General features: G+C 43.3%; 1 protein-coding gene across 1 annotated transcript; it reads right to left on the bottom strand.

Moving 5' to 3' along the window:
• Positions 1 to 3,437: 3,437 nt before the first annotated feature.
• Positions 3,438 to 20,411, bottom strand: LBH (LBH regulator of WNT signaling pathway). Its single transcript, XM_060245415.1, has 3 exons — positions 20,173 to 20,411; positions 15,930 to 16,029; positions 3,438 to 5,994 (listed from the first exon to the last, which is right to left on the bottom strand). Exons 1-3 carry the CDS (start codon positions 20,196 to 20,198, stop codon positions 5,806 to 5,808), a joined length of 315 nt encoding a protein of 104 aa, XP_060101398.1. The 5' UTR covers positions 20,199 to 20,411; the 3' UTR covers positions 3,438 to 5,805.
• Between the last annotated feature and the right edge of the window lie 260 nt (positions 20,412 to 20,671).

The following is a 20,671-nucleotide window of genomic DNA, read 5'->3' as shown; positions in this document are numbered from 1 at the left end:
GATGGGGAAGTCATGCTTCCAAGCACAAACATTAGATCCATCAACATCCTTGATATAGGAGGCAAACTTCATATTGAATGTTAATTTCCACTGTGGAAAAAATCTGTGGGTTTCTGTTTGCTTCATTATCCACTGCACACAAACATTTTAGTGACCTTTAGTGTCAGAGCTCTACAATTCCTGCCCAAGCCAAAGAATAGCTAAATCTTCACCTATTATCAGCTTGGGCTTTGCCCAGGTCTCTGAAAGATTTAAGCAATTTGAGCAGTCTTGCAGATCAGAAGCCCAAAGGACAGGTCATCAACTGAAGGTACTCTGAAAGCAGGATCCACTGCGGCTTACCTCACTTTCATCTCTACTCAAACAAACTTTGCAAGTTTTTGTGTTCTTTCCTGACTTTTTGACCAATTGGATGCAAAGTGGTTCACAAACTACTTTTGGGTCTCTTTTTTAAAAAGTTGTATCAGCTCCCATAAAAGGGAGGTGCCAGGTCACAAATAGGTGCTTCCAACCTCACCATCTGCCATGGAAGTGCTGAATCTTAATTGCATGGCATCATGCTATGATTTCCATGAAGTAAAGGGAAGACAGTCTGTGCATGCTCAGGGACTGTCCTTGTAAGCTCTCTATAATTCCAGGACTCATCTTTAAAATGATTTCTTCTTCTGTCACCATAAGAAGTCAGCTTCCATTTGGACCCAGATGTATTGAGTTGGTTTTGACCAAAGCACTAGCATGAATACTATTGACCTAGCTGCCCCATGGGGATATTGGGAAGATTATTGAGGGAAGGATCTGAAGAGACAAGGATATTTCAAGCAAAAGCATGAGCATTGGTAAAGGGATGGACAATGAGATTTTTTCCACATTGTGTTGCATGTGAAGGGAGGGAGGGAGGGAGAAAGGATGTTGTTCCCTCTGAGTTAGTCAGGACTTTTTTTTAAAAAAAAGCAGGAACACACAGGAATGCAGTTCCAGCTGGCTTGGCATCAGGGTGTGTAACCTAAAATGCAAATGAGTCCCTGCTGGGCTTTTTCTAAAAAAAAAAGCCCTGTGTGAAACAATGGTGATATCAGGGGGTGTGGTCTGATATGCAAATGAGTTCCTACTGGGCTTTTTCTACAAAAAAGCCCTGGAGTTAGTGTGAGCTAGCTCACAGTTTTTTAGCCTCCAACCTTTTTGTCTTAGCTCAGGAAAAATGGCTCCAGAGCAAACTATGCAATAGCTCACAACTTTAATGCCAGTAGCTCAAAAAGTAGAATTTTTGCTCACAAGACTTCACAGTTTAGAGGGAGTATGGTGACCTCAGAAAGGGAAAAGAGAGCAGCAGTGGTTTGTACAAAATGAGGAGCCTGTTAAGCAGGAAACATTATGCTAGTAAAGACCCATTAAAGCTCAGCTGACAAAGGAGGAAGTACAGAAAAGAAAACCAAAGACTGACATTTTCATGCTCAGTTTATAGCATCCTTTTCTCAGTACTCTTTACTTCCTTGGTTACATTTATCAGATGAAGCTGGTGGCTGCTGTTGTTGGTTTGGTGGAGACCTTGCAGAAAAAGAAAACAAGTGCACAGTGCAAACTTCCTTTGTGGCTTTCTTTGCTCTCTTTCCTATACTGCTCCCCTGTCATGTCTCATGATACTACAGGACAAGGTCGCTAACTTATTGCTTCTGTTTTCGGTACAAGTTTTAGGCAATTTTGCTTTCAGCTGCAGCTTGCTACTGAGGCAATGCAGCTTTGGGGCTTGAATGCTACAACTTACTTTTTTTTCATCACACAGCACTTCTAAAACACTAGATTTTGGCTGAGCAGAGAGGTGACCTAGAAAATTCTTTAATACTTATCTAAATAGAATTACACCCTAATTGATAGTCAATGTCTAAAATGCATAAACAGTCCATGTTCATGGCTGCTTTCTACTGGTCTTTCCTGCTCCAATCTTCGGTTTTAAAATATATCCTTCGGCCAACCAGCCAGAGACATTTCACAGCAGTCACTTACATATTGGTCATTTACCCTGGTTTAGATACCTCTGTGAAGCAGAGTTTCCACCCGCTTCCTCACAGTATTGTGGTGCTTTCCTGCACCTTCAGGGTTTTTCATCTATCTCCTGTGATCTTTCCAAGCATGCTTTGCTGTATTATTTTGAGAGGGGGGAGGGGCGGGTTCCACAGCAAAACCAGGCTGGCAACCATGTGAATAGGTTAAGTGCAAATCCTCCTTGTTCCATCCACATAAGCACCATTTTGCCTTTTCAGTTCCCTGTAGCAGTCATTTCCTCTGAAACCAGGGAGGTGTTTAAAAAAATAGCAATTGACATTTCACTGTATCATAACAATCATTTATCAGGTTCTCTGAACTTCCAGATTTCATGTTTGTTTTTTTAAATAAGTGTAGGGCTGCCAGATCTCCTGCCCCCATTTGGTAGAGTGTCTTGGGGGAAATGGGGTGGGGTGAAATCAGCACTTCTTCAATACAGCAACAACACGTTCAGAATGAACTTGGAAGTGATGTCATCACATCAAGGCAATAGTTGAGATTTCTCTGAAACCAGTTTTGTTGGAAGCCTTCAGCATCATGTCAAGTTCCAGATTCATACCAGAATTATCATCCAACTGAACAGTGAAATTTAGTTCCAGGTATATACTCAGCCCTCACCTGTATAGCCAAGATCACACCAGATCTTGGAAGCTAAGCAAGGTCTGACCCGGTTGATATTTGGACGGGAGACCTCCAAGGAAGTCCAGGGCTCTGACATAGGTCCAGGCAATGACAAACCACCTCTGAATTTCTCTTGCCTTGGAAACCCTATAGGACTGCTGTGAACTGTGACTTGACAGTTTCTAACACAAACAATGCTCAAGCCCAGGTTATTACACTAGGCATTATACTTGGGGGTAAATTCTACTGATTTCAGTAAGACTGGATTATGTGGTAATCATAAAATCTGACAAGGGAGTTTAAGGCCAGTGGATGTCACCAACCCACTGATTTGGGATCCAGGAAAAAAAATCTTCTCCAAGTAAGAATGACTGGTAACTATGGAAGTTTCATTTTCTTTGCTTGACACATCGGTGTGGTTCTGAATGTGTAGAATTCCAATAGCAAGGGCAGCACGTTAAAGAATATCTGACTAGGATCAGTGAGAACTGGGCTTAAATCTCTGGTCTGCATAGAAGCTCCAGGAGCCAGGGACTCAATACTGATTAACTTACATGAGGATATAATGAGAAACCATGTATGCTTCCCAGAGCTCCTTAAAAGAAAAATAGGATGAAATAGGGAACACGTAAGTAAACATAGTGCATCATCTAGGAGATGCACATTGCTCAGATCAGTGTTGCAGAATCTCACCTTCCAGTCTCTCATTCTTCACGGCCATTTATCAGTAAAATTATAGGAAAGTAAGAGAACTTGGAAGTACAAGGAAACATGAATTTGGAAAGCATTTTCAAACTTTATTTACAACTGTCACAGTGACAAAAGTAGTTTGAAAAAAATGCTAGCTTTTTCCCTGAGCCTCAAAAAAGAATTACAGAAATACAGAATGTAATATACAGAAGTTCAACAGGAGTGCTTTGTTCTTCAGACACATTCAAACAATGACAGACATACAAGCATCAACAACAAAAGGAGAGGCAGAAAAGGATATGCAAATATATTTCAAGACAAACAGCATTTCCACTCTTAAGCATAAGGATTTTTGCTTTTCCAAGTGGATTAACATTGGACAATTTCAAAGCTTGGGGACAAAATCCAAAAGCAACTAAAGTAATTGAAAGATTTAGGCTGGTGTGCAGGTGTAAAGGCTTGTTCTACTGAACAGCAAGACAAGAACAGGTGTCCAGGATACAAGACTGAAAAACATTTGGATCCACTGATTTTAAAGCAACCTTGGCTAGGTAATGACACAAGACAGGTTTCAGTGAGGACAAAACCATCCACCAAGACAGGTAAGCACATGTGTGACTGGCAGGTTCTTGGCTGCCAAAAGAAAAGCAAAAACACCAACTATATCCCCCACACTATATTAACAAAAAGGGGGGGGGGAGGGAAGAGAGACAAACAACTTAGACAGGAGAAATCTGCAACCTCACACCCACATGTAACAGTGACTCACAACTGTTAAAAAGTTATTGCCATTATGTCAAAAACACAAGCAAGACAAGACTGAAAAATAATCCTGCAGATTTTTAAACAAGCAAACCCCCTATCCCACTGCCAGCGTTTTTACTACTCATGAGGTATCAAATACAAATATATACAAAGGCCCAACATTTCTTTAAACCCCCCCAAAACCAGAGCTAATGAGCAAGGAACATGGGAGACTACAAATTATTTTGACTATCCTGTCAAGGCCATCAAAAATATGCATCACTGGTGGGATTTCTGCTTTAGTTCCTCCAGAATTGATGGAAATCCAAAGTATTCCATTGCTCAGAATGGTCCTTTCCCTAGCCAATCCTCTGACATGAGCCAGGACTTATCCAAGCCAAGAGATGCTTTCTCCTAGAAAGCTGCAAATTAGCTTACCCTGAAAAAATTTCTTCCTCTCTCAGGAAAAGTTAAACAGGACAGCAAAAGAGAAGTTTATTATTGAGAATTTATATCTTGAAGAAATTCTATAGATATGTTGAAAAAGCACTTTATTTTTTCCACAACACTGAGACCATAATACTATTTTATTGTTTCGGAAGAGAAGACCTGCTTTCCTCCAATGATCACATTTGTCATCCTGCTTTCACAGAAGCTCCAGAGCTGTTTTTGCACCCTTATCAGATGGCCTGGTTGGCTCCCATAAAGCAAGCCCTTAATCTGGCATTTGCCACATAGTCAAACCATACAGCTTCAATGCCATCGGAAAAGCTGGTCTCTCTCTGCCACCAGATATCTTATTGACTTGGAGAACTGATAGCAGTTACGATGGCAAAAAAGAAATATATACTTGAAGTTATTCTTATGGCAAGATCTCCACTTTATTTTCCCCCCACACACACCATTGCAACTTGCCTGTTGTCTTGTGCCAGACAAATAAGGCTAGTGCTACATGGCCAAGTGCCATTTTTAAAACTGGTGCTCGACCATCCAAAGCACCTCAGCATTGTGGAGGTTCTTGAAGAACAAAAACTGGAGTGATGGGGCTGGGAGAAAGATAGCTTTTGTATAACAGGCTGGCAAGCCAATGCCAAGCACCATAATTCCTACAGCAATTATGTGACTTTGGGATGAGAAGTTATTCAACCACTGCTCCTCTACACTGTTCAGCAGGTACACCTGCGTGATGGTGTAATATCACTGGAGCATTTAAGTGGCATGTTACCATCTTGCCTGCCTCCCAACCCCCAAACACACACACACACACAACAGAAGCACTATTTGAAGGCAAGTTTTAGAGATGAATACTACTCTCGTGGTTTCATAGCCAGAGGCAAATCTTTTTAGATATGCAGCTGCATTTTACACTTGGGCTTTCACTTCTTCTGCCTCACATATGACATGGTTTCCTGCCTAGCTAATCCTCCACTAAAGCACCCTGCTATTTCACTGCTGCACCCTAATAACCTCAACAAAATTCAGCAGTAACTCTTAAGAAGAGCAGCCATTTTTCTTCCTTAGTTTCAGCTGGAGATTGTCACATCAAGCACTTCAGTTCTCAATAGAGAATATGAAAAAACAAAACAAAAACTAAGATCTTGCAGGTGCAAAATTGAATGTCTTTTGTAGAAAAAGACTCTTCAGAACAGTTGTGGTTCTCCCCCTCAGGATGACACAGCATTTGAATTAGTACAGAAGACTCAGTGCCATTTATTGCTCCTTGCTGTCTTTCTTTGCTTCATCACAGTTTTCTTCTTCTTCTTCCTGGACCAGGAACTCCTCAGGCGGCCATCTTAGCTCTCCGCTCTCCACATCTCCTTCTGTTGGCTCTACCACAATGGAAGGAAGGCGGTCCTTCAGCTTACAGTAGCGATCAAAGTCAGAAGGGTCAGGGAAAATCTGAAATGAAAAATTTGCAAATCTTTCAAAATTCTTTATAGTCAAGTATCATGGTACCCTCATAACTGAGGAGACCAAGTTACCACTACTCACCAGGAAGACTTGGAATTTCATCCTACTCATGACACCCTAGAAAGCCAAGGGGCTTAGAGGCAAGCACTTTTCCATGCAACAACTACAACTTGGAGAAGATCTGGCTCTTAGAAAAAAGTAAATAAAAGTCTTACAACAATATGCATGAAGCACTGTATAAAAGGCCATTATTCATAAATGTACACTTGTTTTCTCCATGTTTGATTCAATAAGTAATGACTAGAGACTGTATGTATAAACCAAACCAGCAAAAAGCACTGAGACCAAGGTGATGTGGCAGCTTGGAAATTCTACCTATGATGGCTTATTTGCCCAAGCAAATTAATTGTGGTCATTGAAGTGATGAATATCCATATGTGAGATCAGGCCTTCAGTTATTTGTTAGCCCTTTCCAAAAAGATGTTTTCAGGCTGAAGAGACCATTTAGGCATTCTCTTCTAGTAAAATGTTCATTTTTAGAAGCACCCCAGAACTTGTTCAGGAACCCAGAAGTTCCAAAAGAACCTTGTAGACTGACAGAGTAACAGCTAACCACACAGTATGAAAGTTCAAACTTTTTGCATGTGCCATGAGCTCTTGAAATGAGCAAGCGGAGCCACAGAGCTTCAGTCACTCCCATCAAAGTCAACAATTCTGCAGAACTACCCAAAACACTCTGAAAAACTTGGCCGGCCGGCCAGCCTAGCAACATTTGATGGAGGCATCCATTTGTGCACACACATTTGTAAACATCTTTGTATACAACTATAGGCATAAACATACGCTTGGATATACTGGCCCAATTGGATTTCCTCAAGTATGTGTACATGGGTTCTAAGAACACAATGTATAAAGCAGTGCTATCCAAATATTACACTTTTGCTGCAGAAAGACACTACTGATCCATCTAGTCTTTTGGTCATGTAAAGTGTGCAGCTGCTCATATTCTTAGCTAAAAGATACTGATCTCTCCTGAAGAGGCATACTTTGCTGTGGATTCAGATAAGGACTTATTTAAAACATTTCTATGCAGCCTTTCCACCCAGTTCAGAGACCCCTAGGCAGCAAACAATGAAAGACTAAAATGTTTCAAACATTTAAAATAACTTAAAACATACATAAAAACAGAACATATCAGCACTGCCAGTTCTTAGCAAGCCTGCTACCTACTCTGTTTCCAGGTGCCAGAGAATTCTGTTCCAGGGCTCTTACATTTCACCACATGTACCAAGAAAGTATGCTACATGTGATCCTTCTGATAAATATGATTGCCAGTCTGTCTAAAAAAGGACATGTATTTGCAGCCTTGGTACAGAACCCTTCTATCAAACTTATAGGACCACATGTGGGATATGCTTCCAGTATGCACAGTTGCTGAACTCCTAGTACACATGACCATAACAACAAAAGGGAGCTACTCTGTTGCTGCCATTGAGCGCTATTCTGCAATGAATATCAGAAAAGTACCCATGTGCAGCACTGCCTCAAGAACAGTTTCTCTCTGTACTGTTAGAATTGGCAAGTAGCACAGAAGCAAACTACTTGTTGCGCTGCTTGGAGATGTCAATTTAGCATGACCACCTAAATAAGGAGTTTAAGTCTGTAACCTGTGAAGATGTAATAAAGAACACATTTCTACATATGTATAAAAAGCCTTTTCCCTCAGCTAAGTAAACCAAAACATGAACCCATATACCTGGGATTGGGACTTTTTAAAACCAAAGGCCACAATTTCATTTTAGAAATCAAGCAGTTCCCGGTCCTACTGTTAACATTGGAACACAAAGGGCCATTGACCAAATGGTGACCTTTCGAGTTTCAGAGAATTTCCGCTATTATGCTATGTGATTCATCTGTCCTAATACCATGGGAGCAGAAGTAGGACAGATGGAGAACTGGTTAAATTGTCAAATTACTACGGAGAAGACTCAGGTTTAAATCTCTATTCAGTCACAAAACTCATTGGGTGACCTTCAGCCAATCACTCTCTCCATCTGATTCACCTCACAGGGCTTGTTGTGAGGGTCAAGCAGAGGGAAGGGGGAAACAATGTATGCTGTCCTAATGACCCTGAAGCAAGGACAGAATAAAATGGATCAACAAATGGAAAAGGCAGTCTCATTAGATAACAGCTCCTTCCTTCTACCAAAGTGACAGTTTCCCAAGGGAGAGTCTAATAATGGCTCCCTCCTCACCATAAACTGCAAGAGACAAACAAGCACATGAAAGCACTACCTTACACAAAGTCAGACCACTTTTCTATATACATCAGGACTCTGGCCAGCAGTGTCCCTTCAGGCAGAGGTCTTTCACATCACCTTCTACCTCATCCTTTTGGCTAGAGATGCTGGGGAATGAGCCTGGGACCAGTGAGCCACAGCAGAGATCAGCAAGCATAGAAAATAGAAACCTGTGATAGCTCTGCAACCTTGCCTATAGGGACTGCTTAGGGAGAGAAGCTTCAGCAGTCTCAAGAAGCAGATCCAAGCTGCTTTCCATAGGAGCAGGGTAACATGTAGCTTGACTATTAGCCCACTCAATGAACAGGTACATATAGCTCTGCCCACACAGTGACCTGGGTGCTGTCACCTTTTGTTCCTTCTCAGATTTCTGAGCTGATGAGGAAGAGAACAGTGGGCTCTTCCTGAATGGTATCGTTGATTAGCTGTCTTCTGTTAGAGCCACCACGTGACAAATTTCCAAAGAGATACCATGTAGTAAGTGGTTTTGTGGATCCACCTCCACAGTGGGGTGGAAACATTCATCTTCTAGCACATTGGCTAAAGGGTTAAATTATTCATGATGTCGGGAATCTGCTCAGAATCATCCACAGGTGGTTAATGTGATTTTTTTTAAAAAATATGATAGCAGCTAAGCTGGGGAGTAGAATAAAATCATGTCAGGACTAGGGCACAGCGATTGCAACTGTTTCCCAGTTTAAATGGTATCTAAGTTCTCCCCCTGGAGAAGAATCTTGAGAGTCCCTTGGACTGCAAGATCAAATCAGTCAGTCCTAAGGAAAATCAACCCTGATTGTTCCCTGGAAGGTCAGATGCTGAAGCTGAAGCTCAAATACTTTGGCCACTCACTGGAGAAGATCCTGATGCTGGGAATGACAGAAGGCAAAAGAAGGGGACGGTAAAAGAGGAGATGGCTGGACAGCATTACTGATGTAATTAACACGAATTTGAGCAGACTTCGGAGGATAGTAGAAGACAGGAGGGCCTTCCGTGACTTTGTCCATGGAGTTGCAAAGAGTCAGACTCGATTGTGTGACTGAACAACAAAAAAAATTCTCCCCAGTTGGACAAACAGCCCATGAAGAGAAAAGATCTTAGCAGAGAAATTCCAGTCCCCCTCCCAATACTGCTTTTGCATTTTAAATAATCACAAATCTCCTTTTTCCCATGCTACTTTGATCTCCAGGTTCTCTAGCCATGCTAGCAAGGTCTTAACTGCTTCTCCCTCTCAGCCCTTCCAAAGACATTAACTACCAACCTCAGCTACATGTGCTCTCTCGCTGCCACAATGCATCAGAATTGCTTTTCTTGCACAGCTGAGCCTTCTAAGCAGCTATGTGAGGCTTGCCCCATACATAACATGTACAAAGAACTAAGTTGAACTTTCAGTATTGACTAATTGCCTAAACTTAGAATAGCCAGAAATGTTGACATTGTTATTTAGAGAACATCAATGGGAATGGAAAAGTTGATTTACAGCATTTTTTAAGTTTATGGTGCCACAGCAGAGATCAGCAAGCATAGAAAATACCAGATCAGCGTGCTTTAAGTGTCATTTTTAGTATGTTAGGTCAAACAAAAATAGCTGTTTTGAAAATAAACTGGCAGTTTTCTCTTACCCCTTCTTAAACTTAAGTTAGCAATTTCCTTTAATAAATATCCTCCAAATACGCTGCCTGGATTTTTTTTTTTAAGTAGACAGAACAATCCTATCAAACAGCTGCAATAGAAGGGGTCAGGATTTTTCCACTAAGTCATGCTTTTTTAGAATCAAGGCAGCAGAAAATGAGATGTTGCAACTGCACTCAAGGACTGGGGATGGCCCAATGGAAAATAAATGAAGTCACATTTCCCAGCACATGACAGATGGGAAAAAAGACAAGGCTGACTTTGGAAACAAAGGAACAAGCACATCTCTGCATAACAAAATTTGTATCCATGGAGCAGATGCAGAAGACAGCCTCCATGCTGACTGTTCTTCACGCAGAAGTAGTATCCTAGCTTTTGGGGACTGTTCACATATGTAGCTGTCTCACAATGTAGCCTTTTAAGGATATCAGCAGATCAGATCCAGCAGTAAAGCAGAAGGTAAAGGAAAACTGAAAATGAAAACCTCTCCTCCAAGCAATCAGTAAATATTAGCCTAGCAAGAGATTCTCCTTGCCATTCTATTAGCAGCTTAAGACAAAATAATGTGCTTACATCCTTTGGTATGTCAAATGTGAGGAATCTTGTGTGTCCTGGATTGAATTTTTTAAAATCACACTATTTGCTCTTGAGCAGAACCCTGACTGTATAAATATTTACAGGGCCAAATTAAGTAGGAATATGATGCACCAGCATCTTTCAGCCCAAGGTAATTCCTCTGGTGTATTCACTTTCCACACTGGCCCCATTCAACTACCAACTGAAGTTTAGAAGTTTGTCCCATTAGGGAAACCGTAGTCTGTTGCTGTGTTGACTAGGACCCTCTATAATGAAGGAAAAGGAAGCAACAGGGAATAAAGAAAAAAAGATGGAGGAGGAAGTAGAGCAGGGCCTAGAACAGGTTCCAGAAAAATTAAATCTGATGTTAAGAATTCTGCCTCGTGTTCTCTTCTTGCCTGCATTAAACTACAAAATGTGGTTTTGTTATGCAGCTTCTAATGGTTTTACTTGCTCCTGTTGCTGCACCAGTGGTTTCATAGCAGCTTTGTTTGCTTAGATTTATAACATTTTTGTATTAATTGTTTGCATATTACTGTTTTAATGTACTGATTTTATACAGGTCCCTTCAAAACATAGATGAATATGAGGAATAATATTTTTAATGAACTACGGGTGAAGAGTGTTGAAGGCTGCTATGCACAAAGCCACAACATTGCTGTGGAAAAAGACAATAGTGGAGCCCTTTAGAATACAAGTTTGAGAAACATCTCAGGAAAACACAAAAATATGTATTTTGCCTTCTGCCTCAGAGACAAGATGAAACTGGAGCCCTAAAACATCCTCCTCATCATCATCTGGCTCTGTGCCAGATAACCTCCCCACCCCCAACCTTGCCTTAACTCTAGAGGAAATAGAGTCAAATGAACTTGGCACCAAGAGTGGAAAATGTTTTAGCAACCACAATAAGGCTTGCTGCCTGTCAGTCCTTTGAGTACAAACCAGAGGAGCTCTGCTGCAGTGCAAAGTAGCCTGCAAGAAACTGAGCCATGCAAACAAGGAAACCAATACTACTGGAGAAAGTCAAGATATCCATTGCACCATTGACTAATTCAATGTCAGCCTAAAAACCAAGTATTTTAGTAGCAAGCAGTCGGGGAATGCATTTGGCCCACCCCTACCAGAATATAGGCCAACCCAGAGTGATGGCTTTACAACCCAATGATAAGCCTACAAATTAGGACCCATCAGCCGAAATGCAGCTTACCAAGGAGCCCAATAACCTCTACATACTCGGATGGCAAAGTAACTTCCAGGCACCAGGAAGAACAGAATAAATAGCTGGCCTGGTTTTGCTTGAGTGGTCACAGCACTACATATTGAACAGACCAGCCCAAGTTATTCTGCTGCTCCTGAGCAGTGTCATCACACAATCCAGCACTGCAAGATCACTTGGGAAAGACACTAAAGCACTATTCTGGCATACTACAGCACGCATGGTCTCAGGTCTGCATCCCAATATCATCCTCTACAGTTCTGGTGTCACAGTAGCATTCCCACAAACACTGCCATTCCCAATGACTTCTTATGCTACCAGCTGGCTTGGAACACACATGCCCTGCATGGTCAGTGGATTCAGCCAGCCAGTTGTTCAGTGCAACTTGTCTACAAAAAAGGAGACACTCACCTCCAAAGTCTAGCATAAAGTTAGCTCAGCATAGCTGCCACAAATGTTGAGATTTATCGCATAAATACCCGGCTCAATTTTCATTTGAGGCGCGGGGGGATAAAAATATTCAAACCCAAGCATTGTTTTGCCAACAGACTTAGTGAAATTATTCATTTAGTCCAGAGGCAGCCTCAGTTTCAAGTACCATTATTACTGCTGCATTAACAGAAAGTGAACCTGTGTGAAAGTGATTCAGCTTCTCCAAGCAACAGGAACAGCTCAGCAGGCTGGGGGTGAGGGGGGTGGGGCAGTGCCAGGAGAAAAAAAAAAGTCAGCTGGAACTAGGCTGGCAAGCAATCCATGGTGAATGAAGACCAAATATAAAATACTTATTAATTTAGCAGAAGACATTTTAGTGGGTTATGAACTGACACATCAAGACAGAGGGCAAACAGGCTGATGTTAGGACACCAGAAGGAGGAGAATACAAAGACACTCCCAAATGCCATGAGAGGCATTCCAGGCTCAGCACAGGAGCCAAATGGTGAGAAAGCCCCACTGTGAGGCTGAAACCCACAAGAGGTCCAGTGGAGAACAGATCCTCACAAGGTTAGAGGGCACCAGAACTAGATGCAATACCTCATTGCCAAGAGAAGATGTAAAGACTACAGGAGATATCCAGTAGACCAATGAGGAGATAAGCTCCCCATTTGTGGACACCTGACATACTGGTTGCAGAAGGAATTTCATGGCAATCAGGCTGAAGTACTAATTTAAAACAATCAAACATTTGCAAGTCTCTACAGGGGCAAGCTTTATAGATGTACCATGTCAATGTCAACAAACAAGAAACAGTAATTAAGGCTTTACAGTAAGCACTTGTCTGTGCTCCAAAAGGCAAAAACCCCAAAAATCTCATCCTGTGCATGGGATACGAACGATACTTTCAAACTTGCTCAGCAGAGACAGTGGCAAGAACTGTATGGTATTTAAAACTGTAATGAAAATTACCCCAAAGTTGGAGCCTCTTGACTAGATTCTCAGAAATCTAACAATACTCAAAGACACACAGATTAAGATTTTAGATAATTGTACCTGTTGTATGCCTGGCTATGTGATAGCACTGAAACCATGTCTGTTAGCAGAAGGCTCATTGTACAAATCAGTCCAAGAGCTGGGATTGGGGGCCTAGAAACCTTAGATTTTAAGATCTACAACAAACTATGGGTCTGACATAGCTCTCGCAGAGTTGTCCTTGAAAGGGCAATTTCTGTCAAGAGTCCTCTCAGCCCCACCTACCTCACAGGGTGTCTGTTGTGGGGGAAGAAGATAAAGATTGTAAGCCTCTCTGAGACTGATTCAGAGAGAAGGGTGGGGTATAAATCTGCAGTCTATTTCCCAAGGCAAAATGAAAGCTATGTTCAGAAAGGAGCTTTAGGTGCTCCCTGGAGGGTACTGTATCACCCCCGATGGTGAGGAAAGTGTCATTGGGAAAAGCAGGCATGCTTTCCACTTGGATGTCCTCTCTTCATAGTTCAAACTCAACATGGTCCTACACTAAACCCATTTGACATTCACTGGTTTTTGAGTTAAGCACTGTGCATGCTGATGCTAGGACAGCTGATGCCAATTCATGACATTCAAACCATCTGGACATGCCCCCCACACTACACACTGGCCTTCCCACATAGAAGTGCCAAGAATCAAGGACCTATGAAACTGCTAAGAAAAGATGGGAACAGATTCTAGTTTCAACCTCATGCTACTCTGGCTGTGAGACTCAGTTCATGGAATCGTCATGGTGAGCTGGAGAAGTACAGAGATTACCTGTGGTCCAAGAGATCCCTGGTTCAAGTTTCACCTCTGTTGTCAATTTGCCAAACAGGCTCCCCATTTACCCACCTGGGGTGGGGATTTACCAGCTCTCAGCCCCAATGTCATGCACCCATGGAGCTGAGAAGTGGGAGAAAAAGATGGCCTCCAAACAGTGATGCTCTAGAATAGTCCACAGAGCCTAGGAGAGGCAGCCTAGAGTGTCATTCAAGAGTGGCATCCCATGCTCCCCCAATTCCACATTTCTCAGGCACTCCCCCAAAAGATCTTCCAGCATTTGCTAAAGCAGTGCTGGAAACCCTATTGCTAAATAGACTTTGGCAAGCTACTCTCAGCCCCTACCTCTTATGTTAATCTACTGGCAACAGGCAGTGTTCTTTGTGTTCAAGGATACAGGTAGCCAAGCAGGAAATGTGCAAGCATTTGGACCCTAAAAGCATCCAAAAAACTGATCCAATCACAGCACAGAAGTCATGGGGGGGGGCGCTCATGCCCTCCCACAAATAGGTAATACTATTCAATTTGACTTTTGTATTAGGATAAAGTGGAGGAGAGGAGAAACACAAGCTGCATTGAGTCCTCACTGCGGAGAAAAGCAGAGCATAGATGAAATAAAAACAAATTTTCAATGCTGTGAATACAAGGACTGTCACATTTTTCTTTAATTCTTTCTGCCTCACAAGGAGCCATGTGTATTCCAAGTAATGTTTGAGTCAGATCCAAACTTCTGCTTGGTTTTTATTTTGAGTGTTTGTTCCAACTATAAAGCTGTTTTGCACACAGCAGCACCATCTAATTTAAGTTTGAATAAACTGCCAGTCATAATGCCACTCCTGTTGCGAAGTTTAGAGTTTGCCCTTCGGTACTGGCAATGGAAGTTCCATTTTTCTCTCTAACTCATCAATCCATCCCTTGGCAAATCATATGACCCTTCCAGGTCTGTCTTAAATAACATCAGATGTGCCTGAAAGGCAAGAAAAAGTGGTGGTAGTATTATGATCTAGAAACACTAAGAAGAGCACACTCAAGGATTTCTCCTGCATGTGTACCCTACTAATGGAAAAGCCAGGGCATGGCCAGTAAGCCATTCCATGGCTGAGCTTCGCTAATCATTTGTAGCAACAGCTCAGGGACTGAATGCCAGTCCTGAGTTAAGCATACTTAAAGCATGGATTTCAATGGATCTGTGCAGAAATGGGCCGCGGTGTGCTGACCTCACTTGGGATTACAGCTAAAGGCTTATAATTTGAACCTGAAAGATTCTTTGAGGCAACCTTAAAATCAATCCACTATTTCACTATTTTAAAAATTCATGCAGATATTTAAATTCGATCCCTTGTCTGGCAGTTGTGGTCCTTCACAGCAACCATGTCAAAAATACTGGCAGGAAGACATCATGTTAAAATTAGTTATAAGTAACAAGGTCATCCAAACTGCATTTTCATCAGTTAAAATAAACTGACAGAGTCAACTGGGAAGGTGGCACAGCTTAAAAGACAGAAGCAGCATGTACAGCAAGCTTCCTGCTGCCCTGTCTGAATGCAGAGTTAACAGTGAGTTCATGTACAGCATAAACAACTTTTTTTGCTGAAACAGCAAATCTAGACTACTTTTGATAAACTGACACTGAAGACAAGGAACACAACTAGCCATACAATGCAAACTTCAGCACATTTACTTAGAAGCAAGTTCCTTGGTGGGATTTTCTCCACAGTAAGTATATTTGCATAGCTCTTCGGGAATAAGGTCCATTGACCTCAGAGGATCCAACTTCCAAGCACACATGCACAGAAATCAGGTTGTTAATCTCACTGCTCCTGCCAAGGAAGCATTCCAGGCTGTTGATAAGTTTTAAAATATTAAGGACAAGGTAGTAGGTCAGTCCGTTGAAAGAGCCTCTGCCTAATCCCAAATGACTCCACTGGCAACCAGCCGTAAACTGGCTATCAGTGCTGCGTGATGCACAGCAAGCTTACCTGATAAGATAGGCCATCTTTGCAAGGGCTTAGACCAATCTCATCCATAGATGGAGCGCTCATCACCTCAGTCATGTCAGCTGATCTCAAATAATCAGGGCTGGAAACAAGAGGCAAAGAATAGCTTCAGCTGTTATAGATCTTTTAAAACAACATCATCACTAGAGCAAACCAAACAGTGCTTAAAAACCCAAGCTTCATATTGCTGAAGTCATTCAGATACTGACCAGGATGTTTGTCCATTTCAACCACTTCATAAACTGTTTTACAGTCTTCAGAATGGAGAACCCAGGGTGAATCTTTTAGACACCGAAACCATGTTTTAGAATACCAGCTGGAAAAAATCTAGTGGCTCGCATAGCTCGCACAGTATTTTCAGATGGAGAACTGTTAAGAATACAACATGGGACCTACATTGTATTGTATCAGATCATTCCCCTTCCTCCACTTTGTTCTCCTTACTCTTTTCTCCCTCTACCCAACATAAAGGTGTGCTGTTGCAGCAGCCCATCTCAGCCTGGGACAGCTGACCCAGCTGTGGATCCCAACACACCAAACCCCTTCTTTGAACTAACCTATCAAATTATTCCCAAGCTGTTAAAACAGGAATAAGCATTGTTGTAATACATTAAAACACAGCATTGTTGTAATACATTAAAAGACTAATACGTTTGGTGTAAATTCCCGTGAGCCACCACAACCCATTTTGTCAGATGCACAAAATGAGACATTTTAACAAACAGGTGCTCCAACCTTTTGTAGGAAATTTCAAAGAAAGATAAGCCCATGATCTCCTTAACTCATTCCGCCCCCTCAAAACCAAAACAAAGAGTATCCACGAAGACAGAGTTTTAATACCAATCCCAAGGACTTTGAATTTGAGGTATTCTTCAACTTTACTTCAGGGATTTCCACACCTAAATCCAGCATAATTCATTGTGAAAGCCAAGGTTGATTTACATATATTTCCAAGAGCATCCCCATTTTGGAATATGCTAACATCATTTCCATTTCCAGCCATAATACCTTGAACTTGCCTTGCATCTGTTCACTTCTCACACTGAAAAGAAGCATATCTGTTGCACAGTGCTGCCAGAAAAAGCAACTGAGTTATGGCTTAGGCTGGTCTGACACAGCTTCTCAGGTTTATTGCACAAAGTGGGGTTTCAGATACATCCCTGATAGCATACGATACCAGCACGGATGTCTGCCAGTATTCACCAGTCATCAATCTATTGTGGATGACCAGACACAGCTGCTGAAACCAACAGAATGTAGCAGCCACCTTTACTAGTCCAGCCACAGACTCCAGCAGGGATGCTACTGCTCCTCTGAGAGCTACTTCAGGAGCAAATATTGAGGACTAAGCCTGGCAGGAATGCTTCAGATTTAAACAAAAAGCAAATCACACCAAAGGATCAAGGAACAGATTGCTATTTACACAATGCCATACAAGTATTACCCTTGAAAGGGCTAACATAAGCATAAACAGACATTCTCTAGGTGTTAGTTGCAGAAGAGAAGAGAAGAGAAGAGTAAGAATGACAGCATATGATAGCTTTCCTACCTCCAAAAAATAACCCGGCTATCTACAAAATGTCAATGCAATCCTATGCAAAGTGACTCTAGTCTAATCCCACCAAAACAACGGGATTGGAGTAACTCAGCACAGGACTACACTGAGAGCTGCACTGAACTAGTTTGGCATATTCCAGGATATGCCGGAATGGTCATCTTTCCACTTAACCTCTGAACCAGGGGCGTGTCCGAAATGACTGCCTGCTTGCCATGGTCCTAATTTTCCCCACCCTTCATTCTCTTTTACAGAAAGTCTTGAAAAAAAAAGGAAGTGAAACTGAAGGTTGCAAAAAGTGAACGGGTTGATAAGTGAAGATGTTGAGAGTTTCCTGCTATAAGGCATAAAGCAGAGGCTAAAATGTTTGCTTGGTAACTTTTGGCTCAAAACAACAGGAAGGAAAACCTTATCAGGCGTCCAAGATTAAATAAACAGAGTCACTGCTTTCAAATTCAATCAGGAGGGAAATTGGGGTTGAATAGAAAACTGGCTTGCTAGGCACTTGCTAGCTTTAAACACTGTGCTCAAAGAGCAATGGCTGGCAAGTCAAAGGGAGCATTAAGCATAAGTACCACTTCAAGTAGAACATGGTTTGCAGACAAGAATACTCTGGGGATGCAAATAAGCAGCTTGCCAATGATCTCAACACTTGGTTTTCTAGGTCAGCTCATAGATCTCTAGTGCTGAAATGATACAGCACTGAAAAGGACCAGCCTGGAGAGGATGAGAGTCTTTTCCAACTGCTTTTGAAAAATGCCACTTGCTTCACACCTGCCAATCCTTTTCAGGCAACTCTGCTTCGGAAAAAGTGCCACAAATTCCCTAAACAGAAAGACTCCTTCATGCCAAGAGCCATGGCTGCTCCTAAGGCATTTGCTCTTGGAAGCATCCAGGAAAAGGAAAGGTCCCCTGTGCAAGCACCAGTCACTTCCGACTCAGGGGTGAGGTTGCTTTCATAACATTTTCACGGCAGACCTTTTACAGGGTGGTTTGCCATTGCCTTCCCCAGTCATCTACGCTTCCCCCCTAGCAAGCTGGGTACTCATTTTACCGACCTCGGAAGAACGGAAGGCTGAGTCAGCCTTGAGCCAGCTACCTGAACCAGCTTCTGCTGGGATCGAACTCAGGTCGTGAGCAGAAAGTTCAGACCACAGTACTGCAGTACTGCTGCTTTACCACTCTGCGCCACATAATCCAACTATTATGTTATTTAAAAATAAAGGCTGGGCAGCAGAATCTGATGTTGTTTCCACCCCAGCTTTGTTTGATGGCAACAATTCTGAAAACATCCCTGATGAATGGCCATCTCAGAGATACCTCAAGAAGGTGGTTACCCAATTTCTTTCTGCTGCTTGACAGCAAGAAAGAAGACTGCCCCTAATTTTGTTACAAAGGTGCAAGTGCAAAGATTTGACGTCAATCATGTGAATACACTCCAGGCACGCGTCAGACACAAATCCCATCAACACAACCTGATGCCAAAAATTACTCTGAGCTGCGGTTCAGCCGCAGAACTTGGAACGTAAGACATTAAGCAAAAATAAAAAGCATTTCTGAACATGCGCAGAGTGTCTTTCTTTTCAGGGCAGCCAACAGGACTTCCAGCTTGCTTTAAATCCTTAGAAATTGACCAGGGGACCATCTCAGTTCGATTTCTCGCTGCGGCTAAGGGGGCTACTTCTCCAAGAAAAGAACTGCAGACACGCTCGCCCCCCCCCCCCTTGTCAGCGTAGGCAGCCCAGCTCTCTTCTACGTTTTTGTTGCTACAAGCGAGAAAAGCAGCTGCCCAGCAGCAAGCTTCCCGAGAGCGATCAAGTTTCCTGCGGGCTGCAAGGGAGCGATTCAAGACCGCCCTTCGCCATCTCCGGCGGGGAGGGGGAAAAAGACTTTCCAGAGGATCGATCGATGAAAACCACTTCTTTGGTTGTTTAAAGGCAGCTGTCGATTGCCCTAGAGGGATAAGCGCCCCCCACCGCCAGAGGGAGTGGAGTGCAGCTTTAAAAAAGACCGCCGCTGCAAACAAGCGAGCTCCGACAGCAAGATGCTCCCTACACAGGAGTAGCGCTTGATGCCTCGCATTGCCGCTGCCGCAGCTCCTGTTGCAGGCACCCCCCCCCCCCCCATCTGCCGCGCCGGAGCCTTTGGCGGGGTGAAGCGGAGGACAAATGCACGCTGCTGCTGAATGACCGCTTCACAGTCCCCTCCTTTCCCAGCAGCAGAGCGTGCGGAGACTGCTAAGGGGGCTGACGAAATTCAGCACGATGTCGTGCACGGCAGCTTTGCAAAGCTACCACCCCATCGCCGGTTTACTTGAGTGTAATCTTCTGGGGTCTCGGTGCGACTTCCTTTCGGAGTGCACCCGATCGGGCCGCACGAAGCTGCTTTTGAGCTTGCTTGAAGGGCAGAAGGCACGCAGCCGCCGGGCGGAGATTTCTAAACTGCTTCCGAGCCTCCCGCACTGCTGAACTTCCTTTGTTTCCAGACTCTTACCGTCCATCCCCCCCCCCCTCACTCTTGACCGTACACTGAAGTTTGCGACCCCCTCGGAGGCAAGTGAGTCCTCCCTAAAAACCCTTAAAGAAGTGCATCCGCCCCTCTGCCTCTCTCGCCAGCCACGCTGCACGTCCACACAACGCGAAGACAATTGCAAGACCAGCAGCTACTCACCAGTGAATGGGGAAAAATACAGACATGAAGTCCTAACAAAGAAGCTGACCAAACGTCCTTTTGTGTCTGAGCACAGGGATGGTGCGGGGGGCAAAGCGCGGGCTCAAGGCGATCACCAGATGATCTGCACCAGGGGAGGAGGAAAAGGAGGCACGGAAAGCGCCCGCTAAAAGAGGAAAGGGAGAGCGAACGCCGGATTCGGCCACACAAAACACCTACTTCTACCAGAGCTCTAACCCGCACAAAGAGTTCGGGAAGCTGCCTTTATAGCCGAGGGGGCGTGCCCGAGCCTGCCAAGCCCGCCCCCTCTCTCCGATGATGTCACCAAAATCATGAATGGTTTCATGCTTTCGGCCTGTAGCAGAGCCGCGTCTCGGAAGAAGGGAGCTGGCTCGGGAGCTCTCTGATTGGTCGCCGCTCGGCTTCTACGGCATCATCTTCGGCACGAGCGCTGCTTGCTGCTGATGTCTGTTGTTACCTAACCCACATCACAAGTCAA

Source organism: Heteronotia binoei, chromosome 1 (genome assembly GCF_032191835.1).
Source record: "Heteronotia binoei isolate CCM8104 ecotype False Entrance Well chromosome 1, APGP_CSIRO_Hbin_v1, whole genome shotgun sequence".
Classification (NCBI taxonomy): Eukaryota; Metazoa; Chordata; class Lepidosauria; order Squamata; family Gekkonidae; genus Heteronotia; species Heteronotia binoei.
This window is presented reverse-complemented; position numbering and strand designations above follow the sequence as displayed.